The sequence below is a fragment of the Trichoderma citrinoviride genome, assembly GCF_003025115.1.
Source record: "Trichoderma citrinoviride strain TUCIM 6016 unplaced genomic scaffold BBK36scaffold_6, whole genome shotgun sequence".
Taxonomy (NCBI): domain Eukaryota; kingdom Fungi; phylum Ascomycota; class Sordariomycetes; order Hypocreales; family Hypocreaceae; genus Trichoderma; species Trichoderma citrinoviride.
Window position 1 is genome coordinate 650,586 of NW_020194714.1, and position 13,943 is coordinate 664,528.

The window sequence follows — 13,943 nt, forward strand, 5'->3', positions numbered from 1 at the left end:
GAATAGTGCCCGTTTCCCTCCGTAACAAGTATCGGAAAGCACAAGCAGCCGCAAGTATTTCCGATTAGTGAATCGAAAGGGCCTGTTGCGCGTCCCAACAGACCCGTTTTCGCTGCATTGCCCATGTTAGACTTTCCAATACGAGACACGGCAGGATAGGACGGCTCCTTGGGCAAACCATGACATGGGGATTTGTGGCTCATTTTGGCCAACCCCAGGCTGTCGAGTCAGAGGTGGTGTAGGGAGGCATCGTAAGGTGGCGGCTTTATAATGAAGTTTCGAAAGCCGAAAGAGTTTGTGCTTTCGTCTCATCAACGCTCTCCGTACCTCAGCTTGGGCAACTTTACCATCTCCGCTCGCTTCAATTTCTCCCACTAGAGACCTTTGCAGCTACTCCTGATATCTGGTAAAAGTTGCTCAGATGGGTCTACTTTCGTTTGTTGCCGCCATCTTCTCGAGAATCTCGTCCTTCTCCCGCAGGCCGGGCTGGATTGCGGCTCAAGCTGGTGCCTTTCGCCTCCATCACTTTCCCACGGACGAAGAAGAAGATGGCGACGATGAAACCAGAATCGCTGCCCGCAAGTCACGGCGCTACTATCGACTCAAGATGGCCATCCTGCTTCTTGGAGTGGCCGCAGCTGCGATTGTCTTCGTGAAGCTCATCGACCCGTCTCGCGTCACCAGTCTTACCCGGCAATCATTCTCCTACTCAGACTCCATCGTCCCCATGTTCTCAAAGAACAAGGAACCCGAGGCAACACCCGTGCTGGGCGAGTCATACTTCGATTATGGAATGTACTTCCCTGCGCAGGGAAACAACTTCTTCCCCCTTGTCGCGTCGTACAACGAGCCTCCGCGCCATCGACCGAAAACGCCGCTCTTCATTCCCTTTACGAGAAACAACGCCATGATGCGACAGACTGTTCTCGGATACATTGCCAGTGGATGGCCGAGAGAAGACATCATCATCGTTGACAACAGCGGTACTGCCGATGCCAACAACCTGAAGCTGCTGTCGCAGTCGAACCCCTTTTTCCTCGACTATGACCTGTTCCGCTACAGATACGGCGTCTCGATACTGCAGACATCCGTGCTTCTCAACTTTGCCCAGATACAAAATTTCCTGATTAGGGTAGCAATGGCTCGTCACTGGCCCTATTTTTTCTGGAGCCACATGGACGTCGGGATCCTCAGCCACGAGGAAAGGACACCGTACGAGTCGTTCTACGAACGCGTCCTCAAGGTTCTCGACGAAGCCGAGTCTTCTCGCATCTCGGGTGAAAGCAAATGGGCCGTCAAGTTCTTCAACTTTGACTACCTCACGCTGGTCAACGTCGAGGCATGGCGACATATCGGCCAGTGGGATATTTTCATCCCCTACTACACTACGGACTGCGATGCCTATGGACGGCTGAAGATGATGGGCTATAAGATTGACGGTGTCGATGCGGGCCACATATGGGATGTAGCTGGCTTTGTCGACAACCCCGAAGAAAAGTTCTTCCCGCCTTCTCCGACGAAGAAGAACGACGGCGAGTCGACCAACGCCACGGACGAGGACGCGCCGAACTCTGAACGATTCCAAGCTCTTAGAAAGGAGTTACAAAAGCTCCAAGATGAAAAGCTGGGCAACTCCCACGGCCGCAATACATGGCAGAACATGCAGAAAGGAGGAAAGGGGGAGCCGTGGACGTATGATCCTGCAGGCTTCCAGGTTGCTTGGTGGGAGATGGCGGAGGATGGGCGGAAGTTGTATAAGAATAAATGGGGTACGAACAACTGCGACTTGTTGGCGGAGAAGAAGACTCTTGAAGACATGTGGTCGAGCACAAAAAAAGGCGATAGGTAGGTGAGGGTTTGTTTTTGGGTAATTGTTGGAGAATGGTAATGACTGGGGAAACTGTGCTTATTCTGCGGTTATGGATATGGGCTTCTTCATGGTTCAAACGCACCCATCTATAAAGCTATACATAACATGGTACAATGGCAGGATATTCCTCTATTCTTGATGACGAGAAGTCAACACTAGAGCGCCAGTCTGTGAATTGCAGCAAACTACGAACACTGGATCAGCATTGTGTCTCTACAGAGTAAACATTATAGTATCCTCTATCGAACAATGCTTGTACTTGGTAAGGAAAGTTCATACAGAGTCACTAAAAGACATGCTTGTCCCGAAGTGTGGCTGTGGAGGGCTGAGCCATCGCGACAGGGGTCAATGAACCGTCAGAAACTTGCACTCGCAGCGACAAACCCAGTCAAAAGACAGAAGCGGGCCATCCCACCCCGGACACTTGCAGGGCTAGAAACAGACGGGACATCTTTACTCCCCTGGTTTAAGCATAAGGTAAGGTAGAAATACTCTTCCCCAGCCCCCGCGAAACAAACAAGCACACGCATCACACAAGCTATACGGATTGCCGACCCAGCTTGGCGATACTTGACCGTTTGCCTTTAACGTTGTCTGTAAGTTCGAATCTCCCCTCTTAACCCTAACCCTGGAGCCCAAAGCCTTCTCGGCAAAATGAGTCGTTATCAATGAGCAAAGTAGCAGTGAAGTACGAAATGCCCATTGCGCTGACAGAATCCTCTCAGGCTAATCAATGTTGGTTGGATGCTAGGAAACCAACCCCGGCCGCCGTTACGCAAACATGGGAGAGGCTGCGTCATCGCCTACGAGGCCGCCCACCTTCAGCCGCGCTCGAAAGAAGCAATAAAAGAGTGACAGGTCGACTGAAGAAACAAGATGTCTTTCTTCATGCCCAAATATCGAGTTAAGAAGACGCAGAAAGAGCGTTACTTGACGTAAAGAGACACTCTCGAGAGGCTGATTGCAGCAGTCTTATTCCCGGCTTGAAGGATTCCCGCCGAAAGAATTGGAGAAACGATAGGCTACCTACCTATTATACACACCATTCACAATTGAAGGAGGCCTCTCATCTTCCAAATACCCCGCGACAAACACACCAGACGACAGACAGAACCTGCGCTCAGCTGCAGACGTCGCCCGCAATGGACGGCCGCTCAATCAGCTCCCTCACAACCCTCTGCTCCGGACTCTCTCAACGGGCAATATCCAGCGCGAATGAACTCCGATCCCTGATCGAAGCGCTCGGCTCAAGCCACAGGCATGTCCTGCCAATGTTGACGTCGCTGGCCACCGCGCTGGAGGAGCTCAATCAGCGGGCTTCGCAGCTGGACGTTGCTCTTGTGACTTCAACGGTGGCGATGCTGGTTCAGGATGGAGTGAAGGAGCATCTAGAGAGGTGCGATATAATGATGACGGTGCTGTATAAGCAGTTGATGCGCTTGCAGCCGGATAACCTTGAGAGTCTGAATGTTGAGTTTGTGGTGGCTTATTACCAGATGGCTATGGCAAATAGCAGGCTTCTGGAATCAATGGCAGACATTGTCAAGATGTGAGCGAACCTTGAGCTCCAGGTCGAAATTTTAGCTAACCCCTTGCTCAATAGAGAGGACAAATCTCAGCAGGAGGCGAGATTCTCACACCTGCAATCGAGCGATCTCGTCACCCAAGTACACCATGCATCCGAAGCCTCAACAGCGAAAAGGAGCATTCTTCTAGACATTGGCCAAACATACGAGGCATCCGGAAGCAAAGTCCCCCCCAACCCATTCATGACCACCCAGTCGGAAGCCGAACCCGCTGAACCACCTCCATACTCCGCCGAACCAGAACCCGAAAGGCCATCCTCCACCGAAGCAACACCATCATCTTCCTCAACTCCTCAGCCAAGCCAACCCAGCGGGCTATCATGGGGCTCCGTCTTCAAAAACTCCTTCAAAGCACTCGCCCAATCCCTCTCCCCCCAACCAGGCCCCTTCGTCTCCGCCCTCTGCCAAGCCGCCTCCATCGGCGACATCCAGCAGATCGCCGGCTTCCTCACCCAAGGCGCCAACATCAACGGCCGCAACGAGAACGGCAAAAACGCCCTCCAGTGCGCCATCCTCAACGACCAGGAAGACGCGGCACGCTTGCTTCTGGCTTCGGGAGCGAGCACCTCTGGGTCAGGCTGGTCGGGCATGCCGCCCTTGTTTCTGGCTGCCTCGGTGGGCAGTCTCAGGTGTGCCAAGATGTTTATAGACAGGGGGGCGAGTGTGGACGAGAAGAGCGTTTCTGGGCAACCTTACTTTGTCGACGTTGTCTCGTCTGGGAATATGGATGGGATTCGATTCCTTCTGGGGCAGGGGTGCAGCGCAAAAACGAAGAGCATTAGCGGCGAAGTCGTTATTGCGCAAGCGGTACGAAAGAGGAATATGGAACTCGTGGAGCTGCTCTTGGAGGCGGGTGCGAGCATCAAATCTAAAGACATCTCAGGTCAAACCCTCCTCGCGATGGCTCTCAACAAGAAGGACTACGAGATGGCGGAGCTGCTCCTCAAAAGGGGAGCGGATCCCAAAGGCAAGACCATTTCCGGGATGCCATTGCTAGCAGATGAGATTGGCAACCGAAGGCTCAAGACGGCCAAGTTGCTCCTCGACTGGGGCGCGGATCCAAACACCAAAGACTGGCACTCGCAACCCGTCCTCTTGCTCGCCATCAAGAATTCCAAAATCTCGGCCGAGGACAAGATCGATATCGTCCGCCACCTTTTTGCCAAGGGAGCCAAAGCAGATGTGGTGGATGGTTTCAGCAAGACACCTGCTATCTGCTATGCTGTAGAGGCAGGTCTCGCGGAAATTATCTCGCTCATGCTACAGAATGGGGCCAAGACGACAGCCAAAATGCAGAATGGTGATACTCTGCTGAAGTATGTCATCGACCACGACCGAAAGGATCTTGCTGAGGCCCTTTTACACTACGGGGCGGATCCCAACTACAGTGTGGGAGAGAACGGCGTCAAGCCACTGGTTCAGGCGCTCATGAGGCTGGACTATGACATGGTTCGCCTGCTACGGGAAGCTGGAGCCGATACCCATGCGCCGGAAGTGCAAGATGTTGTAAGGGCGCTTGGCAAGGCTGAGATCTACGAGGCCCTGGGGATGCCAGTCCCTATCATGGGAGATCCTCCAAACTATGACGCTGCTATGAAGAGCTGATAGTAGAATGAGAAGAGAAATATTTAGTAATCTACATGCAGTTCCTTGAATTTGAGGGCCCTTGAAGAGAGCCTTGCGAAATGAATCATAACCGTTTATTTAAACGTGTGGACGCCGGATGCTACCGTAACTATGCGTCTATGTAAAGACTTGATATATCTTTGAAACCTTTAACCCCTTTGTAACCCTTGAGCTTGCATGAAGCTTTGAAACTGAAATCAGATTGTAAAAGCAAGAACAAATGCGGCGCCATGATGCTTGAGATAGACCACTAGAAACCAGTAGATCAATCAGATAGTGCTCAGAATGTGTCTAAGCCACCAGGCGTGGATGCGAGGATCCTCAGTGAGCTCAGGATGAAAGCTCATGCCCACAATGGAGCCTTGTCGAACCGCAATGACGTCGTCTTTCTCCTTCTCGCCAACGGTAGAACCGCGCTTGACCTTATCTTCGCGGGTGACCGTGGCAAGGACCTCCACATTGTCGTTCAGGATCTCCTCAACTATCGGAGCCCGGATGAAGATGGCCGGAAACTCCTCGTCCACCGGTTCGGACTGGTTGACGGGCTGGTTCTCGCCCAGGAAGGGGAGCCGGATGGTGGCCTGGAAGCTCTGGAGCTGGCGGCCAAAGTGGTTGCGGGCGACGGCAACGTCGAGGCCGCCGATGAGCTCCTGGCCGCCGATCTTGGCGCCGTGGGCCTGCTCGGCGAGGAGGATGAGGCCGGCGCAGGTGCCCCAGACGGGCTTTCTCTTGACCCTGTTGCATTCTGATTAGCAATCGAGATGGCAAGAAGAAAAGTTGAGAAAAAAGGACCGGAACTCACTTGACAAAGTCGCGGAGAGGCTCCAAGAGGCCCGACTGGTGAGCCACAAAAGCGATAGTGGTGCTCTCGCCACCGGGAATGATCAAGGCATCGCACTGGTCGAGATCCGCGGGCGTGCGAACCTCGATGGCCGTGAAAACAGCCTCGGGGCGCATCGAGGGGAACACGGTGGAGGCGGCACGATGAAGGAGGTCGATGTGCTCGATGAAGCCGCCCTGCAGGGCCAAGACGCCAACAGTGAGGGACATCATCTTTGCTGCTGCGGCTGCTTGCGAGGAAGGAGGAAGTGGCGGGTCGTAATGAAATCGAACGACGAGGTCGGACATGCAGGGGGGTTTGCTTGGGAGGGGACTTGGTGTTTGTGAATGTTTCGGGGTTGGAAAACGAAGGACGGGGTTGTCAAGTCTGATCTGCGTGAGAATTGATAAGAGGACGAGGCGCCGGTAGTCGGAATGATTATTTATTTTTTGCGATTGGAGGGGTGGCGGGGTGATGAGCAAGTGAGAGTGACAGTGAGTGCAGTGTGGCTTGAGCCCAGTTTTGGGGGACCTGTGGCGTCTTTTCAGGGACTTTGTCCCCTATTTCAGGGCCGAATACTGTGAGAAGAGAGTTGAGGGCTGTAGTTGTACTTGGACGAATATGTAGAGCAGGCTTACTCATGGGATAATTGCAAAGCTGGGCAATCTGGGATATGTAGCGTTATTTGGCTATCAGCGGCATGCAACGGGTCTTGAGTCTCCATCTGTAGCTCTAGGTAGGTATGCAGAGGTGCTTGTCGTCCAAAGAAGGATTGGTGACGGTTACAGGGGGGCCATGCCTCCAAGCAAAACCATCGAGCGTCCAGTCGATAGCACTACACGCTTGCACCTCGCATCAACTGCCTAGTATCTCCTCCGCGTCTCCTTTAGTAGAAGGAAAAGAGATTTCCATGCCTGACTCTTTGCTTGTTGCTCCGCCATCGGAATGATTCGGGTCCTCTCGTTGGCGGGATTGCCTATTCTGCGACTTCATCTCCTGATGGTAATCTACGTCAACGCTCCAGGCTACCTGTACATAGGTAGAGAGAGAATCCACGGCCTGGGTATCGACAGTTACGGTGCTCCGCAACGACGGAAGCCGCATCATGCAGAATGGCAGATGCAGAATGCAATGCAGATGCACACAGGACGCTACCCCGTCCGACTGGGGACCGGGGGCCGCATCGACCTGCATGAGGCGCCCACGGAGTCGCCCAAAGAGGCCAAGCCCAGCTGCACGAAGGCTCTCGATCTCCAGAAAGAAGGCTCACGACTGCCGGTGCTAGGCAGGACAAGGCAATAGTGAGAGGGGCCGTAGTACTGATCGAGTCATTGGCTGACGCCTTGTAGCCAGTGTGAATAGGAGCCCATCAAGAGGCACCCAGCGAAAGAGCCCTCGCCCGGGCCGGCCAATGCTGTGGTGTTCCGGCCATCTTGGATTTGCGCCTTGCAACTGAGATCTCCGGGGTCTTTTGGCGTGCCACTAAAGAGTTCTCGACGGGCTTCGAGATGCAGCTTGCCGGTCACTTGACGTGAGGGAGGGATTGCTGGTTAATCGATATCCCGCATGGAGCGTGATGGCTTCGCAAGGGGGAAGGCCTTGTTCATCTTGTTCTCTGTCTGCCTGGTGACATTTGTGTTATTCAAGAATCTCGCACTATAGATGAGGGCAAACCATTTGAATTGATGCAAAGATAGTGCACTCAAAAGGACTCTTCAAAAGGACTCTGCTTGATTGTACCTCCTCACGCCGGCATTCTGAATCCCGATGCTTGCCGCCACTGGCCTGGCGATGGCCTTCTCCCACCCCCTGTCGCCTCATTCTGTTCCCTCTTCTCGGTTCCCGTCTGCATCTGCATGGTCAATCAACTGGCTGCGGCTTTTCTCTCCGCCCTGCTGCTGCTTTCCTACATCGGGCATTCCTCCTTTGTACATAGATACCATGCACGATTACTTCATGCTCTGATGCTCGATACCAGACAGAGCTTGTGTTACCGTGATTTCGCAGAATAACAGGACATGTTCCTGCAGCAAAAGGAGGCAAATGACGGCTCAGGTCCGTTTTCGCCTCCTCCGCAAAGCAAAGCAACGCGCCCGCATCCCGCCATGCATCTCATTCAAGCCGCAGTCACTAGAACACTGTCCAAGCATGTGCTAGAGCAAACGGGACGAGGAGAGGCACCAAGTATGTGCCGATGTACTCCGTGTGTGAGGCTAGAGGCCAAAGTCGGAGCCACCAACACAGAAGACCTGTCAGAAGTACATCCTCGTCAGACGTAGCACTCGAGGTACTCTTGTGATTATCGTAATATTCTACGTCTTGGCTGCTCCGTACTATTTCCTTCTAGACCCAATTACTGTAATTGACTCAATCCCGTATCTTTTTTGCCCCGCGGCCGGCCTGCGTTCTCTCCCCCACTGCCACCACTTCCGGACCAGCCCCGCCACATATATTGAAGGCATCTCCAACATCTCGACTGCGATCAACTTCCTGTCCAGACTCGCAAAGCAGACAATTCGAGTTCCTTGATACCCTCAAGACACATTTTACCTCCTGGTACAGTCCCTGATAACTGATCATTACGCATTACCCCTCCTAAGCCACAGTTTGATCCGTTGTGCTGACTCTGGACTCTCGTCTCCCACAGACTCTCTTCCTATTACTCTCATCACCACCACCTTCACCATGACCAACGACGTCGCTACCAACGGCTCCGGCGCCGCTGCCTCCTCCTCCCCTGCCTCATCCTTCGCCCTCAAGGCCGGCCTCGCCAAGATGCTCAAGGGCGGCGTCATCATGGACGTCACCAACGCCGAGCAGGCCCGCATCGCCGAGGAGGCAGGCCCTCGAGCGCGTCCCCGCCGACATCCGCAAGGACGGCGGCGTCGCCCGCATGTCCGACCCGGCCATGATCAAGGAGATCCAGGACGCCGTCACCATCCCCGTCATGGCAAAGGCCCGCATCGGCCACTTTGTCGAGTGCCAGATCCTCGAGGCCCTCGGCGTCGACTACATTGACGAGTCCGAGGTCCTGACGCCCGCCGACGACGAGAGCCACGTCGAGAAGAGCCCCTTCAGCGTGCCTTTTGTCTGCGGCTGCCGCAACCTCGGCGAGGCCCTGCGCCGCATCGCCGAGGGCGCCGCCATGATCCGGACCAAGGGCGAGGCCGGCACCGGCGACGTCGTCGAGGCCGTCCGCCACATGAAGACGGTCAACAGGGAGATTGCCCAGGCCAAGGCTGCCTACGCCGAGGGCGGCATTGTCCGTCTCCGCGAGCTCGCCCGCAAGCTCGAGGTCGACGTCGAGCTGCTGCGCCAGACCGCCGAGCTGGGCCGTCTCCCCGTGGTCAACTTCGCCGCCGGCGGTGTCGCCACCCCTGCCGACGCCGCTCTCATGATGCAGCTGGGCTGTGACGGCGTCTTCGTCGGCAGCGGCATCTTCAAGTCTGGCGATCCTTCCAAGCGCGCCAAGGCCATCGTCCGTGCCGTCACGCACTACCGCGACGCCAAGGTCCTTGCTGAGTGCAGCACTGGCCTTGGTGAGGCCATGGTTGGTATCAACTGCGACTCCATGAAGCCCGAGGAGAAGCTTGCTGGCCGCGGCTGGTAAGCAACTGCACAAGCGTCCACGAGCGGAAAGAGAAGAAAGAGGAGGAACAGCAAGTATATATACCGAGACGAAAAGCAAGAGGAGTGAAAAAGCAAGGCAAAAAGGCCTCTGAGTGTATTCTATTCTACTGTTGGATTTGGCGTTGTGGGCATTTGTAGCTTTGGGCGGCAATAGCATGCTGATCACGAGAATCTTGACGGTTACTGTCACTATTGAGATATACAGCATAGCACGAATCTACATGACTTTTGTTTACTCTTTCGATACTCAATCTGATGCTTAACAAGTGTGAAGAGCCATGCTTTCCTACCAACCCTGAAGTCCAGGGTTAGGGATGCACTGCAACAGCCGTCAAAGGACGGGCGAGGTGGTCGCCAGCAAAACCGCCCGCTGCCAGCTGGCCGCACTCCCAGCACCGCCCAAACCCAGCCATCACGCATTATCTTTTCAGCTCAGCCCATTCGTTGTTTTTTCCGTTTTCTCCTTCTTTCTTTTCTCTTCTTCGGACATTTCTACTCAGCTCCCTTCCAACATGCGAGTTGTCGTCCTGTTTATTCTTCTCTGCATCAAGTCCGGACTCCCCAGAATCTGCAAGTTCTTCGAAGCTATCAAGCAGCGTTTCCGCTTCCGTTCTCGTCGTCGCGATCGCAGTGAGGCTAGGTACGGTTCACTCTTTTCTTCTTTTTCCTCCTCCTCCTGGTTTCCTTCTGCTTCTGGGAATCTTGATGGATTTCTTGGAGTGATACTTTGCCCCCTTTTCCTCGTGTCACCGCGGAGACGGCCAGAGAGTATCTTACCATCTTTGAGAATGATTACCTCGTCTCTCGTGGCGATTATCTGCCTCATACCTCGCCTACTGGAGCATCTTCGAACAATCTCTCTGGTTCTCCTTGACGATCTTTCCGTCAGGAACATGTCTTGTCAATCTTTCTTCCATCACGATTATCATCATCATCACCATCATCTGCACCCCCTTTACCTTATTCATCTTTCTACTCGTATATTTCTGAAAACTGACCATCTGCTACAGCAAGACTATCCATTTTGCCGAGCCCAACAGCCACATCCGCATTGTCTACGAAGCCTTCTCACGCTACGTCTAAATCCAACAACCATCCATCATGCGGTACACCATGGAACCCAACACCCGATGTACGCTCGTCCATCCCCGCTTCACATTCTTGATAACAATTCCTAGCTAACCCCCTTTTTAGACAGATACCGCGGCCCTGAGTGGAACGCGACTCGCTTCATCAGCGTTGACGTCCCACCCGAACCCAACCGCGAGCTGGAGTACTGGATCGCCGCTGTCATCTTTTGGAGCATCATGAGCATTCTCGTTGTGTGCTTCAACTTTAATGGCTCTTGGATTCCGGTCGTGGCTCTTTTTGTCGTACTCTTCCTGGCCTTCCAGTTTATTCGCTTCAACTTCTGGGAGCTCTGATAATCTGATATGGCATGACTGGAGGAACAACTTGGTAGTTAGCCTCAGTGCCTGACATGGGATGTGGGATAAGAATTTTCGGCTGCTGGTTATCGCAGTTCGTATATGGAATGGAATTCATTGACTGCTAGTGGTTCCTGACACCATCACGTAACCTGTACTCCTCTATGTGACTCAATTTCTCCCCTTATGCTACATCGAGTACTACGATCTCTTTTTCCTTTAGCAGCAGCTAAAAGAGTTTGTCGGTGCTTAACTCTATGCCGCCGATACTGGCAAGAGAGCTCAATATCACCATTTTCATACATCCCTGTATGCTTCGAGTGATCGCAAAGGCCATCTTGTGCGATCTTGTGCTATCTACACAATGTCTGGAAGATCCCTCCTCAGGGACTTCTCTTCAAGTGCCTTTCCACATATCTCAAAGGCATCCTCACCACTACGATCTACAATGTCTACTACTTACCGCCCCTTGACCTATAATAGAGAGCTTCTTTTACCAAAATTGTTTTCTATTATCATACCTATGGATGCCTGTAGCTTTTCTATATTCCAGTAACTATAGATAGAAACATCTAGATGTTCCTATAATAGCTGGAGAGTGTAGATGCTTGGAGCGTTTCCATATATGTCAAATTTAAACTTGATTCCATATCCCGTAGTTTCCGTAAATTTCCAGCAAATTTGATTCCATTGTCCGTACCAGAACTTTTTTCATGAATGCGAGTTACTCATCACGACGCCTGGCGGCAGCAGCAGCAGCTCGGCGACGCTCCTCAGCATGCCTAGCCTTGCGCTGTCGGGGGTTCGCATGTCCGCCTAAACCTTCATCAGTACCATATTTTTCTTCATTCCTCAACTTCACAATAACTCACCGCGACGTTTGTAGCGTCTATAGGTAGTCTTTCTGACCTTGGCTCTCTTGGGGACATGAGCCTCCTCAGGTTCGGCATTGCGGACGTCCTCAGCCTCGGGCTCGGCCTCGGCCTGGCGCTCGTTCTCGCGCTGCTGCTCGTTTCTCCAGCGGAAGTAGCGCTGAAAGATATGTTAGAAGTCCGTCAGACACACAAAGAGAAGTTTGGTTTTGTTGAGATTGTACCTCTGCGAGCGGTCCGACATCCTCGCGGATGATCATGTAGATGTGCTGCCTCAGCAGCAGGCCAAAGCCCACTTTGACGAGGAAGATGAGAACGTCCTGCAGCATCATCTTGGCAGTCGTTGCGTAACTTTCGAGTGGTTTCAAGCCGATGTGTAAAGTTGTTGGTTGTAGTGTTTGTGTGATGGAAGAATCAGGTTTCACTTGTCCTGCCAAGGCACGCAGAGGTAGTGATATGCCCTCTAACTTCACTTCTACTGCAGAGGTCATGCCACGTGATTCAAGTGACAGCAGATGGCGTGACTCAAATAACTTGCTCAGTGGAAGGAAATTAATATGTGAAAGAGATCTGATTCTCTATACTACTCTATATTTATTCAGCTATCTGACTTTCATGTCCTGGTGAAGGGGGATGGTCAGCAAACTCGGCCCAAAGTGAAGACACAAGCATCAGCAAGAGGAGTAAAGAAACGGTCAGAAAGAACCCTGAGACTGCTACAAGAGGAAACTTCAAATTTTGCCTCTCGTAGCACAATCATGCAGTCATGTTCCCGGTATAATCACTCCATCGTATAGCAAAGGGTTCAGAAGTACACATCCCAAAACCTATCTATCAGCCAAGAAACGAGAACTCCAGTATTGTGTAATCCATAAGAATACTCCGGTTCAGCCTTCAAAGTCATGCAAAGTATGCCAGAAACGTTCTGAAGAGAATGTCGTGGTTGAAGAACCCTGAAACGCGAGAGATTCTTCAAGTTGAAGTGGTCTCACAGCGCACTCATCTTGAAATTGTGTTCTTGTTTATATTGTTATTGATTCGTGCACGAGAAGAGGACTGGGGAGGTGTGCATACTGTATATGGTCGATCGTGAGGAGGAGCGTCAAAATCATATCATTCCTAAATGGATAAAAGAGTTAGCATTTAAAGCAGCAAGTCAAAAGCAGAATGCTTTAATAAGAGGAAATTGTGGTCAGAAGAACCTAGATATCGCAGAATGTTTTTGAATTGACCTGCGCACTCATGGCGTGGAGTCGTGTTCTTGATTGAAGTCTAATCGTCCCAGAAGTAGAGAAAGTGAAGAAGGGAGAACTTACTGGTCGTATTGACAGAGAGATATGGGTGAAGATCTAGTTGAGGAAAGTTAGCCGCCAGACCTCCAATGATATCAGTAGTAAGAGAATAAAGTGCATTCAGAGTACCATATTTGCCAATGCAGTCTCCTCATGAAACCACCCTGAAGATGTCCTTCGAGGCGTGTTCATCTAGTTATCGTATTTTTGCTCATCATTATACCATAACGTAGAAAAGGGAGCATAGACATAACTTACCAAAGATTACAGAGAGGGGAACTTCTCCCGAGTTCTCTGCAGCTAACAGGTTTCCACAAAGTAGGCCAAGGAGAATGTAAAGCAGTCGCTCAGAAATGGAGTTTTGGTCATTGTCACTTCGGCTTCTTTAGAGCCCCAGATTGACTCGTAAGAACCCTTTTCATCATTGCGACAGAATAAAAGCAGAACACGCAGAAAGAACAACGCACACAGCACAGAGAGTGTGTAGAAAATAGCTCGTCAGACATCAAATTTTATATCATTGCTCGTAGGAGCAGGAAAAGAACCCTTGTGTCATCATCCTGAGTGTGTGTGCATTGCAAAGAGGCACTAGATCAAGGAGCAGAATCGAGATCCATTAAAAGAGAAAACGCAGAGTGAAAAATGGAAAGGAACAAGAAGGAAAGTAGAAGGAAATAAAATAAGGCTTACCTGGGAATTTATCTCGCCAAACACACAGAGCACAGTATTGTCAGACTTAGAATTTGATATCATCACTGACCAGCAGCACTCAAGAGAACCCTTTTGTCATCACTCACAGCGCTTGTGTGCTTGGAAGAGA

At 51.9% G+C, this 13,943-nt stretch overlaps 5 protein-coding genes across 5 annotated transcripts; 3 read left to right on the top strand and 2 right to left on the bottom strand.

Annotated features, from left to right (window-relative positions):
- Window positions 1-793: 793 nt before the first annotated feature.
- BBK36DRAFT_1117357 (hypothetical protein) lies at window positions 794-1,849 on the top strand (the record flags this gene model as incomplete). Its single annotated transcript, XM_024890341.1, has 1 exon — window positions 794-1,849. One exon carries the CDS (start codon window positions 794-796, stop codon window positions 1,847-1,849), a length of 1,056 nt encoding a protein of 351 aa, XP_024750170.1.
- Window positions 1,850-5,351: 3,502 nt separating this feature from the next.
- On the bottom strand, window positions 5,352-6,135 carry BBK36DRAFT_1198650 (SNO glutamine amidotransferase; the record flags this gene model as incomplete). Its single annotated transcript, XM_024897048.1, has 2 exons — window positions 5,352-5,817; window positions 5,885-6,135. The coding sequence occupies 2 exons, from the start codon at window positions 6,133-6,135 to the stop codon at window positions 5,352-5,354; spliced, it is 717 nt and encodes a 238-aa protein (XP_024750171.1).
- A 2,452-nt stretch (window positions 6,136-8,587) lies between these two features.
- Window positions 8,588-9,512, top strand: BBK36DRAFT_1135182 (vitamin B6 biosynthesis protein; the record flags this gene model as incomplete). Its single annotated transcript, XM_024892551.1, has 2 exons — window positions 8,588-8,704; window positions 8,745-9,512. The coding sequence occupies 2 exons, from the start codon at window positions 8,588-8,590 to the stop codon at window positions 9,510-9,512; spliced, it is 885 nt and encodes a 294-aa protein (XP_024750172.1).
- A 1,133-nt stretch (window positions 9,513-10,645) lies between these two features.
- Window positions 10,646-10,956, top strand: BBK36DRAFT_3994 (hypothetical protein; the record flags this gene model as incomplete). The annotated part of the gene is made up of 2 exons (XM_024898059.1): window positions 10,646-10,664; window positions 10,727-10,956. The coding sequence occupies 2 exons, from the start codon at window positions 10,646-10,648 to the stop codon at window positions 10,954-10,956; spliced, it is 249 nt and encodes an 82-aa protein (XP_024750173.1).
- Window positions 10,957-11,683: 727 nt separating this feature from the next.
- BBK36DRAFT_1158806 (hypothetical protein) lies at window positions 11,684-12,163 on the bottom strand (the record flags this gene model as incomplete). The annotated part of the gene is made up of 3 exons (XM_024894143.1): window positions 11,684-11,775; window positions 11,832-11,991; window positions 12,056-12,163. The coding sequence occupies 3 exons, from the start codon at window positions 12,161-12,163 to the stop codon at window positions 11,684-11,686; spliced, it is 360 nt and encodes a 119-aa protein (XP_024750174.1).
- Between the last annotated feature and the right edge of the window lie 1,780 nt (window positions 12,164-13,943).